We start from the raw sequence: 21,309 nt of genomic DNA, 5'->3' as shown, positions 1-21,309 counted from the left end.
CGTGAGCACTTATAGCGCGTGAGCGTTCATATGGAACGCACCTGTAGTATCGCATGATGAATAGAAAAATGGATTTAAATTGTAATGTGATTAATATATGATTAATATATGATTAATAATTGAAATGTGATTTAAATTGTACATCGGTATATGATGGTAAAATCTTTTCTACGTAATTCTTTAGGGGTAATATTGCAGTTTTCTCGCGATATTTATTAAAAATTAAAAGAATGTTTTCTGCTTCTGTATTAAGTTTTAAAGAATCTCCATCGTCATCAAATAATATTTCGAACATTATTACAATTAGCGAACACAAAAGAACAGTCTGTTTTTCCGCCATTTTGACATGCTCACGATGCTCATGCACCCAAAAGGAACAATTTTCCGTTTGCAGTTTTAAGCGTTTAAGCAGCAAACGGAACGATTGAAAATAGCGCTTATAAGCGTGAGCGCTTACAGCGCGTGAGCGTTCATATGGAACGCACCCAAACACATATTAAACCTAACTTAGGCTGAAATCACACGGTGCGGAATAATATTGCGGAATATTGAGTGCGTCACAGAGACAGCCAATCAGAGCTTTGCCGCAGTGTCAACGATTTTTCTGATTGGCTGTCTCTGTGACGCACGCAATATTCCGCACTACTACTCCGTACCGTGTGATTTCAGCCTTAGCTTTATAGTTCGTTCGTACCGTCAAGAATTTCGCGCCCCATCATGTACCAATGATAATCGTTGTTTCAATCGTGCATGCGCGAGAAATCGGCCCATATATATCGCCCAAAGAGTAACGGCCCGGTGTTCACGTGTGTTTTTGATAGTGATCTCTTAGCTACTTTTTTAAACAAATGTTTTTTTTCTACCGGTGTGTGAAATATCAAAGCAAATCTTGAAGTATACATCCTTTTTTTACGTATATGTATATTGTGGACCATCGACGACCGATCGATTATTCTCGGTTTTGACTTTGGCCATTGTAGGCCGTTGTATTGCTGTACATAAATTATATAAATGCAGTTTTATTGAGAAGAGGCAACAACATTGTAATATAAGTCAATTTTCTTATTATATTACAATTTGTTTAATTATTATTTATTTGTTTTTTTGACATATATATATATATATTGAAAGTTTTATAACCTCTCAAGTGTCGTTTAACTTCTCATGATTTAGTTGAATATTTTCATATACATTTTATGCATTACATATGTTAACCATAAATATGTATGCTTATATTAATTTATGTGACTTTGATATATCACAAGTCATGTATTTATCACTCTTACATTATCTTATATTTATTATGATTATATATGATTTTATATTAGATTTTAATTATTTCAATTCTTTATGTATTATGCATTATATAATTAATTGCTATTGCATCCTTTGCTAATTTCTTATTGTATTTGTATTCTTTGTGTGTTACAGATAATAACAGAACTTCGAGCATGAGATTTTAGAAAAGCAAAAGCATTTATATTTTTTGGAAAAGAAAATAAAACTGTAACGTGTAAGTTTTGCTAATTATAATTTTTTCTTACAATTTCTTATATTACTCTTCACTTTATTTTTTCTATATACAATTATATATATATATACATTTATTTAAATTACCCAGGTGTTTGAGTTTTAATCACTGATAGTTGACGAAGCATTTCTATAAAACATTTTATATGTGTAAACGTGTATTCTTATAAATATTTATGTCGGTATTACATATGATATTCTCTAATGTTATCACTCTTATATATTTTTATTTTTACTTGCCTTTATTTAATTATAGGATGAGAAAAAAGTATGGAAAAATATGGGTTTTGCAGAAAAATGATAAAAGTTAGTTTCGAAAGGGATATAAGATGATGTTATTGTTTTGTATACTTTAGTCATTTGAAGTTTATGTAAAGGTCACTTTCAATTTCTTAAATAGAACATTCTATTTTTCATTACATGTTCTTTTAGCTTATCTTGAGAGTTTTCAAAACACTATAATAAAATATTTTTTTATTGCAAGAACTCTTTGAGTTATAAGGTCAATATTTTGACATAAAATAATATGTAGTAGTCGGAAATCAATGTATAAGTTATTACCACGTCAACGTAGACGCATATTGAATTTGTTACAACAGGATAATTATCAAGGCGATAATAATATGAGAGTAGGTAATCCACAGAATACTCTGATTGATAATCATAGTCCCAGTGTAGCTCCAGTATTGCACAATTCTTGTATCGATCAAATGTCTAATGTTCATGAACAGCGTAGTGAACTTTCTTCTGTTATTACAGATGAATGTAGTCTTTTTTCTATTGTCAATGAACAATGCAGTGAATTTTTTTCTGATGTTCCAATGAATGACGATAATTCTAAAAGGAATATTTCACCTGAAAATGATTGCAATTCAAATGCAGAAATGAATACTTTTCATATGTTTCAAGAATCTCTTGCAGAAGCTTTTATACAAGTAATATAATATAAAATTTTTATTCAAATTGAAAATTTTAATTTTATTTCAGGTCGAGTATTTACATTTTGTAGGCGGTTTTACTTTACATGATGCAATAAAATCTTGTATGAAAGAGGCAACAACAGATGATACAATTCTACATTACTCGGCTTTGGGGGGAGCACGGAAATCGTCCATTGTTTGAAATTAAATTTATTAAAGCAATATATGGTAAGTTTTTTCGACTTAATGTTACGTATTGCTTGTAGAGTATTAAATTGTTACACAAATAAATTGCGATTTAATTGCTTGCACTGATTAATCTTTTAAAACATATATTTTATTATACGCGCACATCTATAATATACGCACCTGGACTTAATATTAAAAAATGATTATCTTGTCTAAAATATATATATATAACACTTTATTTTATATAATAAATTGCGAATTAATGTTATCTTTAATTTACAGATGCTGTATGCAGAAATTCACATTTTAATAACCCATTGCGAGGTGAATTTTTCCGAGAGGTGGGGGGGGCAGTACGTTTTGGAAAACAAAGGAATCGCAATGTGACAAAAAGAATGACTGAAAGAGGAATAGGACGTCAGAGGTTACGACATGAAGCAGACAACTTATTGTTTGGCGAAAAAGACAATGCACATAATGACGATGCAATCGATACAGACGATGCGAATGACGGCGATCTAGAAAGCAATTAATTAAGTAATTTAATTATGGCAGACGTGCGTAGTTCATTATTATTTTAATTTTTTGCGCAGTTGCATTTGTGTATATATTAGATTTTTAACAAAATGATACAAACATTATTTCTAGTCATTCATGTATTAAATATATTTAACTTTTTTATCTTTTATTAAATTACATACTAGTATTTTTTCTTATATATTGTTTAAATTAAAAGTTCGTATTCAAAACGCGCTAACATCTTACAAAAGATGTTAGCGCGTTGTTATCCAATAGAAAAATCTTTTTTATAATACAGATTTTTCTATTGAATATTAACGCGCTAATATCTTTGTTCTGAATACGGACCAAAGTTTATTTTATTTAAGAATATATTTTATATAAGAATACATTTTTGCATATAATAGTACTGCTGTGATTGAATTGTTTTATTGGTATGATTAAGTTGAAGTCCTTTTTCGAAAAGTATTTTTAATAATTATCAATTCAAAGATACATAAATATAAAAAAAGTTAATAATTTTAAACAAGTTATAATTTTACTAAGTTTATGCAGGTATATATATAAGTTTTTCATAAATTTATAATTTCAATGTTACTGTGTAAAGCTTTGACTATAGAAATATGGACTGCCAACTTCAGATTGATAGCTAAGATGTTTTGAGCCGCCATCGATTAATTGAGTAATGCAAGAACTAAAATATATATAACATTTGACTTACATATTTTAATTAATAAAAAATATATATTTATATTAAATATATACATTCAAATTTTATTTGTTATTGGTTGATGGAGCGGAGCTTATTTCGAAGATGTTATACAATCTCGTAGCATTGTAATACAATAGGAAAAGTGGGAGGCTGGCAGCCTATATTTCTGTAATCAAAGGTATAAAGCATTATATATTATATTATAATTGTAATACAATTGTACTTTTAAAACTAAAAAAGGCTGTTATACCACTTACTTATAAGGCTATTATACCACTTACTTATAAATATTTTGTACAATTATTATATATTATTATTTGTTAAAAAAAGAATAAATAAAAATAAAATACATTAAAAAAATATATTTTTGCATCAAGAAAAAAATTTTTTAAATTGCTACTAATGTTGTGATCAATGTGCTGTCAATCGCGAATGAAAAAGAGTTGCTATAATGTTACTGTCAAGTCTCTTGTTTGCTGACAGCAATCGATGTTACCATGTTGCTATCAATTTGCTGTGTTGAGAATTAGAAATCACGTGAGCTCAACCCGACAAGCATAATGCTGTCGCACCTTGTCCCTAGTTTTTCAAAATTAGTTGCTGCAACGGTTGTCGGCAATATGACAACAAAATCAGAACATTTGGCTATCTGGGACGTGTATCATGTGTATATTTCGTAGTCTGCGAAAAAGCATTCTGCTTAAAACTATTGAAAAGCAGTCCTGTTGCGCGGAACGCTCGTGATTGATTCCGCTCTCGTTCCGCTGCATGGGTTTGCAGCTTAAGGCTTGGTATACGTAAAAATTTCTTTTTAATTGAGTTTACATTAAAAAATTTATATTAATATAATGCCTCGTCAATGTGCAATATCAAAAGAAAATTAATGGCATTGTAAGACATATGGACGATTTTAAAACAAGTATTCCTTTTTTTACATCACAAGTTTGGAAGGATTTAAGTAAAGAATTTAATAATCCTTGGGATGCTCGTTCTTGGTACACAAATGTTAAATATAATCGACAAAATATCTTAATAAAAGCACGAGAAAAAATGGGAATTAGTGTTGAATCGCCTCAAACATATAGCATTACGTGTAACACTTCATGCTCTTCGCTAGTTTTAATGATTCTGTTTTGTTAACTAGTAGAGAATTAACTCATTTTAAAAATGAATCAAGTAATTGTTCTCTACTGGAAGGAGAAGAGTGGTTTGATTTGTTTTTAACGGCAGAGGAATGGTCTCAAATTAAACCCGTCGATTCTGATAAACGATCAAATCATATATTAAAACTATATGTATGAACAGATGTAATTTCTACAGCTTTTTGGAAACAACATAGGCTTCCTTGTGCTTATTTTTTTAAAAGAGTCAATACTTCTCTAAAGAAAAAGTATTTTCTAAAAATTAGGGGACAATGTGGCAGTGATAAATGCAAAAATTTATTTTATGGTGTTGCTGACAAAAAACCGAAGAAAAACTTTGATTTTTTAATTCATGTAAAAACTCGAAATACAACGTTTGTTAAACATAAAGATATTCGACGACCTTTGAGAGCATCTCGAAGAAAAGAAATCGGCAAGGAGTGTGTAAATGAAGGCTGTGCTAACGTTTTAAAAAAATTAGCCAGACAAAACTTAAATAAAGGAGATACTGAAGGACCATTCATACCAACACTTGATGTTCTGCGACATGCAAAGAATGAATGTATAGATGAAGAACTTAATGTCAAGAAAGAAGATAGATTAAATCCAATTGAAGCTTTATATAAAATGCAATTTGAGCCACCATTTATTGGCTCTATTCAGGATGTTGTATATAATCCATTTTTTTTTATTTTATAGGTCACCAGAAAGACTTCAATTTTTCAACAATATTGCAGTATTACAAAAAAATCAAAAATAAGTATTGATGCTATTGGCAGCATTGTGCAAAAGTGAAAACGGCCAAAAGAGTTGAAATCAGCTCATATTTTTTTATATTGCATAGTTATTAATCAAAATTAAGTTAGTTATTATCAAAATAATACTATTTTGTCTGTATATCAAATGTTGACAGAGTTGCAGATATAATACATTTTTGGCTCCGTAAATGGTTGCGACGAGTTATACGGAAACCAACAGAAGTTGCATTAGATTATTCAAGGGCACTTTTTTTAGCTTGCACAAAAGCATTTAATGAATTATCTCTAAAAAATTATATTGATAAGTGCTTCAAATGTATCATGGAAAATGGCTGTATGACAATTATATTGTTCAAACTTATATTAGAATTGATGTATCTCATTTGATACACTTAATTTCTAGATGGAATTGTTTTAAACATCTTCGCGATTTCGCTATTAAAGATTTTTATATGCGTTGCGTTGCTCTGATGGTTGACTGCCAAAACTTGAAAGATTTTTTAGAAATTTTTAATTTGACCTGTATGATAGCCTTGCAATCTTATAAGGATGCTTTAATTCAGTCCACATGTGCAATATCCGTTAAAGATGCACGAAAAAAATTAGAAGCTTATATAGCTGTTAGACCAATAAATATAGATAATTATTTTCAAGTTGATTTAGATAATACAAGTATTGACATTAATAATGAAGATTTAAATGATGCTAATTCTCCAATTGAAAAATTTATTAAAGATATAATTGAAGAAGCACGAGGAACAAAAAGTATTGGTGTTAATTTAAACGCGTTCTATTTACCAAATTTTATAGATGAGCTTCAGCGAATAGGAAAAGAATTTCCTTTATGGACAGCTTTAGGCACACCATATTTTTTTGACGCGACTTCTAGTTCTTGTGAATTAAATTTTAGAGATATAAAAGAGCGAATATTATCAAAATATCAAAAAAGTTTACGTGTCGATAAATTTGTCAAAATTCATTTATTAGATTTAATTAGAGGAAGGTATTTTTTCATCAAAATTACTAAATTTTAAAATGAAGGGATGTCCTGAGTCTGATCTTATTAATAAATATCCGCTTCAATCTATAAAAGAAAAATGCGAAAATAATTATACTTTGAACAACTTTTGTAACAAATTCTCTCCAGTAAGTCAAGAAAATTGGCATGGAAAGGCTGATATTCCTATATTTCAATCAAATGTTGACGCAGACCTTTCCTTTATTAGCAACAAGTCTGATATAAATATTGAACAATTTAATGAACAATTTGATGACATTATTATTGAAAGTACTAAAATAAATTCTGTAGAAAATTCTATTAATCATGATATAATCAATAAAAATACTGCAGATATTATATCCAAGAAAAATACAACAGATTTAACTATTCAAGAAATATGTAATAATAGCATTCACAATGAATTAATTCTTTAAAAAAAAATTAAATTTGATATATGTAAATCATTAACGAAAGACTACTCTTATGCTATGACTAATACTAATATCAATAATAATGAAAATTCATCACAGAATATCTCTATTAAAACAAAATCCGAATTTTTTAGATCATTTCCTGAAATATCCCAAAATAATTTTCCAAATTTAAGAAAAATCAAATTTGTTTTCCTTCCAAATGGAAATTTATGTAAACCTGTTATAATTAATGGTAATACCACATACATCAAAAACATGTGGATTTGATACAATCATTCAAATTATATTAACTGGTGTGGTAGATAACCCACATTATTTTGCCAAAATAGGACAAGCAAATAATAAGTTCTTTAATTTCATTAAAAAATTGATGACGAACACATCTCTAGCAAATGCACTAAAAGAACGTGCTGTAATCTTAAATAATATGTATTCTGACAAAATGTTAATGAATAGAGAGAAATTGTTAACAATAGATGCTACTGATAATGTTATAAACTTGTGGACTGAATTATGTCAAGGCTATTCTAGTGCAAATCAAACAAAGGATTTTAATAATTGTTCTATAGCAACATTTAACATACCAACTCTGTCATGGAATCACTCAATCATAACAAAAAATGGTTTCAAATCATTGCAGCATGCATTACAGTTTGTTCCTAAAATTTATAACAAAAAATGTTCTTGCGGTGGGTCTGCAACAGAGATAACAAATTTAAATGATCATATTTTTATAGAGTTAGATGTCAGATATTCAAATAATTTGTCAAAAACAAAAAGATGTAAACTGTCTGAAATACCTACATCTCTTTCATCTTTGCACTCATTTAATATTACTTCTTAATATCCAACAACGTAATTAAGGATGTAAGTAAGTCAAGATGAAACTTGTTAATTAGATGTCTTAATAAGACATGTTAACGAGAAAATTGAAATTTCAAATGAACTAATCACGGTCATAAACGACGGAAATACACTTACAAACAATTTACAGAATAAATATTCTTTCTCACATAACAAATTATCTAATATATTACGTTAAAAGATTATAAACAAGCATGATACGTGGCAGTTGCTCCAAAATTACTAATCCTAAATCTTAACTCTGTACTCCGATATTCACTGACAATATTGCAAATCTATAGTTTATGTCACGTATACTATAGATATTGATCGCGTGGCCAATAATATCCTGCTAGTTCTAAAAAAGCGGTATGTAAATGATTGGCCGCCGAGCCGACTTCCGTCACGCATAATAAAGTCACTAGATTATAAAGTACCGCAAACTATATTCCCCATTCTCCGTTGGAGGGAAAATGGTGGCGGTTTTCTAACATAATCTGATTCTAACTACGTCAGTAAACCTTGTTGAAATTAGCTCCGTAAAGTTAGCCGAATCACTTTGATTTTTTTATAATTAAAATTAACTAATCGTTTGGTCATCGTTTGTTCATGATTGGTCATCCAATTAAAACGTTTAGTCATTTATTGTTTGTTTTTAATTAAATAATTAAAATTTCGAAGTAAAGTTAGCCGAACATTTTTATTTTTCGTCCAATCGAGTTAAACAAGAGCTTATTCGATGCAGAATTGTTAGGTCATCACGAATAAATTCTTTACAACGTTTGGTCATCCATAGTTTATCCGAAAAATGAAAAAAATCATGTGCGGTAAAATCACAGACATCTATAGATGTCTGTGGGTAAAATGACGACGGGCGACATATAGTGACATGGACGTGCGCTGCAGTCACGCGCGCATGCGTTTTAGTAACTTACACAAAATTTTAAATAAATCCTTTATAATTTTAATAAATACTTTTTATGTTGCTATGCAAGTTGCAAACCTATGTGGAATCGTATATGCATTGCAAAGTACATGCTTAGATGGGAATGCATAGAGGGACGGGGCGAAGCCCCGTCCCCATAAAAAGATGTAACGAAACTTGAGAGCGTAGAAACTACCAAGGCTGACAGTACTGTGTGGAAGTTTCAATACTATTTTCCTAAGCAAATGCTATTTGACTGAAGCGCTGCTAGTCAAATGGTTCAATGAATCGTGCATCGATGCATTCAGATATTTACTTTGTAAGATTATGAATAAAAAATTATAAATGTAGTGTAAGAGTTCGGACATAGGTTGAATTAAGATTTTACATTATCTTTACTCAATTTATTTTGATTGATCAATCAAATGTTTTGAAACATCTGACGTGTCTCCTGGATCGCAATCATATTATCATATAAAAACATTAGAAATTCCTTACTCAACAGCCAATTGCTACGCCAATAGCTTTAGGCTGGATTCACATTTTGGCAGAAAAGCCGAAGCCAATCAAAACTCGCGTTGTTAGTAAGTTTACTAGATAATAAACTTGGTGTTAATAAACTTACCACCAACGCGAGTTTTAATTGGCTTTTGCTTGTCTGCTTCCTGCTTTTCTGCCAAAGTGTAAATCAGCTTTAAAAGAATTTAGAATCGTAATAATCTAATAATTAAGCACCAAATGTTTTAATTGGACTACCAATCACCACCAAACGATTTTCTATTATGTAAGACCAATTTGAACAAAATTGCTTAATAAATAATATATTAGTCCGGTTAATTTTACAGTCATTGTCGTCATTTTACCGCGCATGATTTTTTTTATTTTTCGGATAAACTATGGATCACCAAACGTTATAAAGAATTTATTCGCGATGACCTAACGATTCTGCATCGAATAAGCTCTTGTTTAACTCGATTGGACAAAAAATAAAAATGTTTGGCTAACTTTACTTCGAAATTTTAATTATTTAATTAGAAAAAACGATGAACGGCCAAACGTTTTAATTGGATGACCAATCATCATCAAACGATGACTAAACGATTAGTTAATGTTAATTATAAAAAAATCAAAGTGGTTCAGCTAACTTTACGGAACTCTGTCATCGTGAGGTCTCTAGGTACAATTTCACGCAGCGAATAAAAGCTGGCGTTTTACCCCCACTCCACGCAAAGCAGCGAAAAAGCTGTTTGCTATCGCCTCTGTCCTTTTCATGGAGCGCATAAAAGCTTGCGTTTTACCCCCATTTCATCACAACGCAAAGCAGCGTTTAAAAAGCGATAATTGCTGACATAACTGCAAAAATGGAGTTAGAATATAATCAATACATCGAGTACGTAAAATATAGACATACAGTAGCGGTTATAACTGAAATTAGAAGACGGCGTATAGCTGCTGCAGTTGCTGCGATGTGTTTATGAAAAAAAAGAAATAAATATAAGAAGAAAAGGTTTTGGGTAGCTCCGATTTTTAAAATTTACTGTATGTATATAAATTAAAAAATACTGTATATATATATATATATATATATATATATATATATAATATATACTAACTTCGTATTTTCGGGTGCTGTCAATTGATTAAACCCTTCAGCCATAATTTCTTCTTTTATTCACTTTTAATTATGTAAAAAATTTAAACTTCAGCGTTGCTTCAATTCGCTAAAAGTTGGACTGTATCGAACTTTGAGCGTTTATTCGCTAGATTCGCCATTCTGGTGAAAATTGATGGAGTGGGGGTAAAACGCCAGCTTTTACTCGCTGCGTGAAATTGTGCCTTAAGATCTATTCGCAGTTTGCTCGTCGGTCTTATCGAGCCTTGAGTCTTGAGCTTTTATTTCATATAACCTATACAGTTTTTGTTTTTTAACTCTTCAAGTTAAAACTATTCTTCATAAAAAAGTCATAGTTACAAAATCCAAATAAGGATTAATCCTCTTATAAATTGCACAATTAACGTTACAGCCAAATGGGTATCGGAAGTAAGACGGAACAAAGATTATTACTATCTTATTGTTCCTTTACTTGCATCTACCTTTCTGGAATTTTGGCATTAGTAAAATTCAATGATAACTTATGCAATGTTGGTAAATACAAATTTTTACCTGTACTACTAATACTAATGTTTGCTGAAATGATAAAATTACTGTTTCCTATACTTCAAATGGAGAAATCTATTATTATTAAAATTGAACAACGAAATACACCAAAAACCAAGAAATCCTGGACGAAGAATCTGAGAGAAATCCTTAAGTTCTCGTTTACTGCATTTGTATTGTCAATAGTTTATTATATAATGATTGTCTTGTTTGGTGCACCTGTACTTACTGATCATGAAGGAACAACAATGCTTGTAATCACATTGATTATTTTAACTTTTGTCGCTACCAGTTTGCATTTGGGAGTGGATAATGCATTGGATGTTTTAATGGGGGCTTATTTTCAAAAGAACAGTATCCTTGCAGATGCTTTAAGGACCAATATACAAGCGACAATATTGGGTACATGGCTAGGTGCTATTGTGAATCCTTTGGATTGGGATCGTCCTTGGCAAGCTTGGCCAATTCCTTGTATAATTGGTGCACTGCTTGGTTACTTAATCGCCCATTTTGTTACTCTTGTCAAGATGCTTCCTACACCCAACTTACATAGAAAAGTTCATCGCTGATAATATAAAACTTGTGCAAACTTGTTAAACAGTATTAAAATTTTGTAAATTAAAACTTATGTTTTAACAAATAATTAAGTAAACTGATTATTATATTTTAAAGTACATCAGATCATATTAAAGATATTTATGAATGTATTAATATATTACCTTTGATGGATGTATATTATAATTTATTGATGATTGTAATATATATATGTATAAGTAAAAATTGTAATTATAATACAAATAATAAATTTTTTTTATAAAATACATAGATAATGTTTATAATCAAATTACTCAATTTAGACATTTCTTTATATATTCATGTAAACTTAAATAAAGATGTTTCTAATTTGTAAAAGCAGATGATAAAATATTAGATAAAATATTTATACTGAAAAAGACATTTGTACAAAAAAAAGAATTAAAGTCAAAAGTATAAATTAAAGTTTTTTAATGCAAGGTTTTGTTTCTAAGAAAATTCACTTTAAGAATTGAAAAATTTATAACATGTTGATGCTTTTTTAAACTTGAATGGTCTTTTACAATCTTACATTATATATTATCGAATTGCTTTTATTAATAACTAAAAATATACATAAAATATACAACTTTTCTTTGAATTAAAAATTATAATGTAATTTTTTTCAGTAACTTGTAAATTATTTTAAACTATGGCTGTATTCCAAAATTCACTGCCAGTACTGTCAGCATATTCTCATCCTTGTTGTTCACTGAATACTAGACAAAGATGACAACATGCTGACACTATTGGCAGTGAATTTTGAAACACAATCTATATTTTACTAAATAAAATTTGTTACTTCTCTACATACGTTAACCTTCAGGAGGCGGATAAGTTTTCTCAAGACTTTTTCAGTTTCGATTTAGAACTTTTCATTTATTTACCAGAATGTAGATACTATAAAAAGTGTTAAATATTATGAAAAATCTGAGGTTAAAGCCAAAAAAGTAACTTTCCATCCAGAACATATTGAATATAGAAAATTTTCATAAAACATTCAATATTTTTGTAAATATTAATGAAATTATTATTAATATTAAATAATAAATATATAAGTATTGTACGTGAAATATAAAAATGTTTCAAAATTGAAAGATATATAGATTACAAAAAATTAATAAGAAATTTTTATACAAAAATATTTTTCATTCATTAATATATTTATGAATACATTTAATAATATTGTAATTATGCAAATCGAATAAACTTTATCAACATATGCATTTGAAGAGATATTACTAACGTACTTGTGTCCTTGTTTAACTTTTAGTAAGTAACACAAATGGAACATTAGGTGCATCCAGTACAACAACCGCTCAGTGAGCGCTAAATAGCTGCTAACTATGCTCACTAGATTTGTATACTGTATGCAAGCGCTCTCTCTGTCGCTCATAGTGAGCGGTTGCCATATTTGAGAGCGTAATTTTTTGTCGCTCACTATCGCTCATCAATGTTCAATTTTCACGTACTCCCGTGTAAACACGCGTAAGTAAACCTCTTAAGGGTCGACAGGACCGACGAGAAAATTCCAGCGTCATTGTCACCAACATTGAGAAATGAATTCTTATTCAATGTATTGGTGTATGTCTGTATACGTACAACATCATTGCATTTTAAGAAAGACGAAGACATTATTGTCTTTCATTGTCTCTCCTTAGCAAGCGGTGCTGCCAACTCAATTTCTTACAATTAGCTGTACTTGCACTTTAGGTACAGATACAATATTCTATTCGGTAATATTTTGCCTCGAAGAAGTTGTATTTCTTTATAAAACTTTTTTTGCTACATTCCTTATAAAGTTTATTACTCCGCTAAAGAGCCGGATTTTGCATTTTGGCTTTTAAAAAATTTATATTAATTACAATCGGTGTACCTGATCTATATACTTCATTCACGATCAGTATACCTTATTCATGTCAATTTTATGAAATTTTATTTTAAGCCTTTTTTCTCTCCAAAAAAATCGCTCTTTAGCGGGCTGCAAGAAATCCTCCTGAATATCATTGTTAAATATGATTCTTTCTTAATTTATAGTCGAAATATCGTCGAAAAGAATTTGTAGTTCCGAAGTCTCCATGAGATCTCCACCGTGGGTCCTCTCGACCCTTAAAACTTCTATAACCTGTACATAAAAAGTAAATATATACAAAAAATTAATATTTTTGAAAAAAAATTTCAGTAAATAAATGTTGCATCTTAAAGAATTAGTTATGTTTTATCATAAAAATAGGATTTATTATATGACTACATATTTATATCATTTCTATTTACAAATTTTCATAGTTATGCGACACTTAATATAAAAATTAAAATTTGTATAATTTCTCTCGCGAGCGTTGAGACTAAGAAGAGAGCATTATTTCGATATCGGAGCAAGTTGGTTTTTCATAACCCCTCTTCAGTGAGCCTAACTATCACTGAGCATATATCCAGTGCATGAAAAACATTATTGAGCGCTCACGAATAGCCGCTCACTAAGCGCTCAGTGAGCGGTTGTTGTATTGAATGCACTCATTTATAGCATGAATAGCGCTTTCCGACGCACTCGTGTAAGATCATTGACGTATCATGTATGCGTATTTATATGTGTATGTACATATATATATATGTATATATATATATGTATATATATATGTATATATATATATATGGGCGAGTTTTTTAATTCATCAATTGATCAATTGCTTGATGCGCAAATGCAGCACGTGTTGTATTTACGCATCATGCGATTCATCAGTCGATGAATTAAAAAATTCGTCCATATATATGCTTTGAACCTTGGAAAGAGAAGGCGTTTTCAATAAGCACCACAAGCAAAGAGTAAAAAGAAACAGGAGGGAGCATATGGCTCGAGCTAAACAGACGGAAATGCCTATATATACCAGCATAAAAGTGGATACTCAAAATGGCTGCTTATGGGCGCCAAAATTGAATGGCTTTTCGGAGATGCTGGAAAAATAAAGTTTTAAATATAAATATGGAATATACTTAATATTTTTAATAAAATCAACTCAATAAGATTAAATTGAAATATATAATTTTAATATGCAACAAATAAAATAATATATATTAATAATATTGAAATTTTAACACATTGTTTACTGTCCTTTAAATAGTATATCTAAATAAAATATTAAATTCTTGTTATTATATTGATAACAATTATTAACCAATGAATTGTTATCCCATAATTTCGCGCTGTTGTTATGCCACAGGCCTGACAATGCACCATAATTTTATTTTCCTATTTTTTTTTAGAATTAATAATTGTGCAAAATAATACGCGCATGCGTGTTTCTCTGACAACAGCAGCAGACGATGCTAATAAGCGTCAAAAAAGTGGACACTCAAGATGGCGGCTTCCGTCAGTGATTTGGCTAGTCCCCACCACCGATACATTCCTTCCTGTTTCTTTTTACTCTTTGACCACAAGCGACACAATGCCCATTAGTGTGAGGAAGAACATATCAGTGTGTTTCACTCACACTAGTGGACACTGTGTTACACCATGTCTTACTGGAAAGTTCCCAGAATCTCCAACTGATTATCTGATCAGTTCCGTGATTGGCTGACTATGTACCGATAGAGACTAGGGATTGTGTCTTGTGTCTTAAGTTCCTTTTTCGTTTTCGTTATCGTAGGCCGGTATTTATAGTCCGTTCTTATATTCAAGCTCGTCTTAAGTAAGGTCTTAAAATTCTATTCGGCCATCTGATTGGCTGAACGTAATCTTAAGTCGACTAAAAACATGTCTTAAGATGATCTTATATATAAGAATGGACTATGAATACCGGCCGTAGTGACTACTATCACAGTATATACAGTAGCGCAACTCTCTGTCGGCACCTTTGACTATATATAGTCAAAGGTCGGCACCTTTGATGTCAGCGTACCTCAAAATGAACTGCACATGTGCGGATTGCGAGCGTCCCGTTTGACCACGTCACGATTAACCACAGCCACTTATATCGACCGATGCCTAGGGTTATCAGCAACGATTAACCAATCAGAGAGCCTCATTTTAAACTGGCCAATTGTCGGTGACGTGGTCAATAGACTCCCATCCGCGCAGACTTGGTAGGTAACCAATCATGGCTAGTGTCTCTATCTCACTTACTCTACCTTCCTCATTTCTTTTCTCTTTCTAATTTACTAATACACATTATACAAGGTGAGTCGAATAATATCAGGACATACACTATACAGGGTGACAAATCTATGAATCTGACTTTATTTTTGAGAATGAGAATAAAAAATTGTAAAAGGAAAAATATTTGCTTTAAACAAATAAATAATACAATAACAATTGTTTTTTTTTTTTAAGATAAAAATGTTTATTACTGTATTATTAATTTGTTTAAAGCAAATATTTTTCTTTTTTTTTACAATATATATATATATAAATAAAGAATAACTCTTGATAACATTATTTAAAGATAAACACATATGATAAATAACTAATTCTTTTTTATAGTTATAATTTTAATAACAAAATTTCATAATATATTATATTTTAAATATATATATATATATATATATATATATATATATATATATATATATATATATGTATATATATTCTATTTTAAAAAATTTTGATTCTCTTTCTTTCTCTCTCTCTCTCTCTCTTTCTTTTATACAGAAAATATATACAATTTAAAAAAAAATTATTATACGTTATTTATATGTTTACAGCAGATATTTTTTTTGTAGAGAAATGTGTTATATTTTCAAAAATAACAAATATTTTAGATTTTAACACGAAGTGCTTTATCTTAATCAGCAGACAATATTTTTTATATATATGCACATATCCATAAGATTGAGAGAGAGCATAAATAAAGAGGAACTAAGACAGAAGATTATTCTGCCACGATTGGTTACCTACCAAGTCCGCGCATGTGCAGTTCAATTTTAGGTATGCTGTAATTGCAAGAGTTGCGCTACTGTATACTGTATATAGTGTGCTACGACATAGTCGAATACGGACGTGTGAAATTTGTTTTTGCGTGTGTTCTTTGTGCTAATTTAATTGTGTTTAATTCTCTTTTTCTCAAGAAGATCCAGATAAGAATATTATTTTTATCACTATTATTATTTATTATTATTATTATCACACTATATCTTATACAAGCGTTAATCGGTTAAAAGTGTTTAATTTAAGAAAAGACAATGTTGGACACGGCGAAAAAGGTAATTTAATTTTTATGTTTTTATATATATAAATTCGCTGTTTTTTTTTCATTTTTATTTTGTTAACATTCTGGTAAAAATATTAGGAAATATACAATTATAAATTATTTTTTTTCTCATACATATATACATCCTAACAGAACACATGTTCAAAAGATGTTTATAACAGATCGACAGGACATTAAAACATGTTTTAACATTTTATGGGTCTTTTTTAAACATTTCTTAAAACATGTGCTGTTAGGGTATAAATATATATCAGTAATAATTGCTATCTGAAATAACTTATTATTCATTAATATTTTAGAAAAAAACTTTTATATGAAATGTGTTATATTTGATGAGGTTTATCAAACAAAAGAGTTTCGTTATTTGTATATTTTATATTTTTTAAGATGAGATTACTTCAAATTTTTTAATTGGTGTGTATTCTTTTTAGTACTGTGTCACAACCAATAAAAAGTCAAATTTAATGACTTGTAATAAAGCGATCTTGAAATGACCTTTACCTTCAAATTATACAGATACTAAAACAACTACAACTTCTACTGTTTCACTTGTCATATATTTTTTATACAAAGACATTTTATACTTTTGAAACTGTCAGTTTTTCTTACAACATTTTAAATATGTTTTTATAAGTATTATGCAACAGATATGTTACCAATCAGTAAATTTCCTTAGTTGTTGTATGCAGTTTTTTTTTCACTTATCAGCATATCATATCAAATTTTTTTATGGTCAATGGTCATGTACCACATTATCTTATCACATATATTATTCACAGAGTTACTGAAATAATGGTTTTTACAATTTCAAGTAATATTGAATTGAAATAAAGATTTTTATAATTTCAAATAAAATTGAATTGGCAAACGTGAATTATTATTAACTATATATATATATATATATATATATATATATATATATATATATATATATATATATATATAATATAAAATAATTTAATTTATAATACCCATGTTTGAAGAAAGAACATGAAAGACAGACATGATTAGTAAATAAAGAAAATGATTAGTAAAATTAAGTATTATTGCAATTCTATATGTAATAATATTCATTATAATAAACTTCATTTTTTTCAAAATTACACAAGAAATATATATTTAGAAATTAATGTTTTTCTTAAAATATATGTATCTATTTATAAAATATTTATTAGAATAAGTGTCGCTACTTATTTCATAAAAAGAAACCTGATAAGTATTTCTATAAAATAGATATTACATAATTATGTATTATCTAGTTTCTTAATTTAATCAAATAAAACTATTTTAGTATTTATTGTATTTAAATGATAATATTTAATAATTTTTATGTAAAAGTTATTAGAAAAATAATTTTAATCTATTTTTTCAGGTTATCAAATGTAAAGCTGCAGTAGCATGGAAAGAAAAAAAACCTTTATCTTTAGAAGAAATTGAGGTAGCACCACCAAAGGCACATGAAGTGCGAATTAAACTAGTAGCTATAGCACTTTGTCATACAGATGCTTACACTTTAGATGGATTAGATCCAGAAGGGATATTTCCTTGTATACTTGGTCATGAAGGCAGTGGCGTTGTAGAAAGTGTTGGAGAAGGAGTTACTGAGTTTCAGCCTGGTAAACTTGATTAAAATATTATAATGAATTTTTTCATAAATTGTCAATTATATCATAGTCAATTTTCAATTCCATATTTTGATTGTATTAAAATTTCTTAAATTCTGCTAATTATACAAATTTGTAGGTGATCATGTTATACCACTTTATATTCCCCAATGTTACAATTGCAAATTTTGTAAATCACTAAAAACAAATTTATGCAGCAAAATCCGTGAAACTCAAGGTAAAGGTTTAATGCCTGATGGTACATCTCGTTTCACATGTAAGGGACAAACAATTGCACATTTTATGGGTTGTTCTACTTTTTCTGAATATACAGTAGTAGCTGACATTTCTCTTGCAAAGGTATTTATAAATATATATATATTTAATAGAGAAAAACTTAAAAAAAAAATATCCACAGACGCAGTAGCGTCTCGCGTTAAGTGTGTATATTTTTGTAATCCTCATTTTTTTATACTAAAGAAAATACTAGAGGAGATGCTACTATATTTAATAGATATAATTTATTGTTATAAATATTGTAGGTTAATCCTACAGCACCATTGGACAAAATTTGTTTATTAGGCTGCGGAATATCTACAGGCTATGGTGCAGCTTTAAATACTGCAAAGGTAGAGCCTGGAAGTATGTGTGCTATATGGGGTTTAGGAGCTGTTGGTCTTGCTGTAGCATTTGGTTGCAAGAAATCTGGTGCATCTCGTATCATTGGAATAGATATTAATCCAGCCAAGTTTGAGCAAGGTAAATAATTTAAGATTGCGTAATGTAATAACTAAAATAAACTTTTTATAGAAATTATATTCAGATTCAAATGTATCTACATTTTTCTTGATTCTTCTTTAAGACTATATTCTTCTCTAGATTCAATATTTAAATATAATAAAATGTAATAAAATTTTATAAATATTGCATTCATTTACAGCTAAAATTTTTGGATGTACAGAATTTATTAATCCTAAAAATTATAATAAACCTATTCAACAAGTGTTAATCGAGATGACTGATGGTGGATTAGATTATACCTTTGAATGCATTGGAAATATAAATACTATGGTATGTATTTGAAAAATTTTATTCTAATAGTCCCATTCTAAAAAATTGACTTTTTAGAGGGCTGCATTGGAATCTTGTCACAAAGGATGGGGTGTGTCTGTAATAGTAGGAGTAGCTGCAGCTGGGCAGGAGATTAGTACTAGACCATTCCAATTGGTTACAGGACGAGTGTGGAAAGGTACTGCATTTGGTGGATGGAAATCAAAACAAAGCGTACCGAAATTAGTAGAGGAATATTTATCAAAAAAATTGATTCTTGATGAATTTATTACACATAATTTTCCTTTTGATAAAATCAATGAAGGTTTTGATATATTGCATTCTGGGAATTGGTAAGTTTACTATGTAGATATAAGATAAATATTGACAAAATAATGTTGAAATGCATAAAATTATGACTTCTTATTATGCTCACAAGATTTATGAAAATATATTTTTGTTGCAGTTTGAGAGTCGTACTTAAATATTAATAACACATGTTTTAGTTTGTGCCAGAAAATACAACTTATTAAGTGATTTAGCATGTCTTTTCTACACAATTTATATACTATATATATATAAAAAGATACAGAATATTATAAATAAACGTATATATATATATATATATATATATATATATATATATATATATATATATATATATATATATAATGTATTAATTTCTACTTTTTGAATACTACATACTCTATTAAATCTCTAAAAACAAAAAACCAATATATTTTATATATTTCAATATTTTATATTATATATTTACTATATACTATCAAATAAATATTTCCTCAATTTCTACAACAATCTTTATTCATAAAGAATTCTTACAGTCACATATACAATACCAATTAAGTGAGATATTTATAGTAGCACTTGAATGACGTAACCATTTCTTATGTTTTGATCAAGTGCATACCTTACAAAAATCATGATACAAATATCACTAACAATTTTTTAATTGTATATAATTATATATACAATATGCACAAAAAAGATTTGATAAAACTACGTTCGCTTTTAGTTATATTAATTAATCTAAGTTGATAATAAGTCAGAGAGATGGAATGTGCGAATTCCTTTTGATGCAGAAAGGAGTATGCATTAGCTCATTACAAACAATGTTTACTGCTTAAAAATGTAGGTATACTTTAAAGCGTTATCTACATATTTTAGTGCATAAATTTAACACTTTATATCTATTAAGGCAAGAATTATGATCATTTTTATGAATAAACTGACACAATGACTACAATAGAATAAAGAATAAGAATATAATAGAATAAAAAATATAAAAATAGATTACTAATATAAATAAAAAAAATTACCATGTAAATAAGTAGGACAGAACAATAAAGTATTGGGGAAAAAAAAATAATAAAATGTATATTTTATCATATTACTTAAATCTTCAGCATATACTATTTTGTTTCTTATTAATATAATTTGTGTATTATTTTCCCTGAATATTTTATAGAAGGAATGTATGTCAAAGTGAAATACATTAGACTTGGAAAATGAAATTTTATTTTCCTTCTAAATAAAACGTGTAATTTGCATTAGCTATCTCTACGCAAATTGCCTTCTAATGGCAAGAGCATATTCACATAATCACATTGATTTTTTTTCTACAGATTATATTGTTCTAATATCTATGATGTGTACTATATACTATTTAAGTAAAAGTTGTAAGTAAAAATGCTTATAGTTACAGTAAATACAGATGAATCACGTCAAAT

General features: G+C 28.8%; 2 protein-coding genes and 2 long non-coding RNA genes across 5 annotated transcripts; 3 read left to right on the top strand and 1 right to left on the bottom strand.

The window, feature by feature from the left end:
- Nucleotides 1-722: 722 nt before the first annotated feature.
- LOC140673133 (uncharacterized) lies at nt 723-3,056 on the top strand. Of its 2 annotated transcripts, none has more exons than XR_012048006.1 (4): nt 723-865; nt 1,432-1,513; nt 2,518-2,678; nt 2,922-3,056. It is a non-coding gene; the product is annotated as an uncharacterized lncRNA (long non-coding RNA). The 2 variants fall into 2 exon arrangements; XR_012048005.1 differs by having other exon boundaries at nt 750-1,043.
- On the bottom strand, nt 3,039-8,346 carry LOC140673134 (uncharacterized). The gene is made up of 4 exons (XR_012048007.1): nt 8,009-8,346; nt 7,789-7,899; nt 4,329-6,854; nt 3,039-4,036 (listed from the first exon to the last, which is right to left on the bottom strand). It is a non-coding gene; the product is annotated as an uncharacterized lncRNA (long non-coding RNA).
- Nucleotides 8,347-10,826: 2,480 nt separating this feature from the next.
- On the top strand, nt 10,827-11,829 carry Pig-f (phosphatidylinositol glycan anchor biosynthesis class F). Its single transcript, XM_072905910.1, has one exon. The coding sequence runs from the start codon at nt 11,001-11,003 to the stop codon at nt 11,697-11,699; it is 699 nt and encodes a 232-aa protein (XP_072762011.1). The 5' UTR covers nt 10,827-11,000; the 3' UTR covers nt 11,700-11,829.
- A 4,830-nt stretch (nt 11,830-16,659) lies between these two features.
- Fdh (alcohol dehydrogenase class-3 Fdh) lies at nt 16,660-20,176 on the top strand. Its single transcript, XM_072906665.1, has 7 exons — nt 16,660-16,899; nt 18,280-18,523; nt 18,651-18,871; nt 19,054-19,270; nt 19,452-19,582; nt 19,640-19,914; nt 20,028-20,176. The coding sequence occupies exons 1-7, from the start codon at nt 16,879-16,881 to the stop codon at nt 20,050-20,052; spliced, it is 1,134 nt and encodes a 377-aa protein (XP_072762766.1). The 5' UTR covers nt 16,660-16,878; the 3' UTR covers nt 20,053-20,176.
- Nucleotides 20,177-21,309: the final 1,133 nt, after the last annotated feature.

The sequence above is a fragment of the Anoplolepis gracilipes genome, chromosome 14 (assembly GCF_047496725.1).
Source record: "Anoplolepis gracilipes chromosome 14, ASM4749672v1, whole genome shotgun sequence".
NCBI lineage: Eukaryota > Metazoa > Arthropoda > Insecta > Hymenoptera > Formicidae > Anoplolepis > Anoplolepis gracilipes.
The sequence above is the reverse complement of the archived record's forward strand: the minus strand, read 5'-3'. Positions and strand labels throughout refer to the sequence as shown.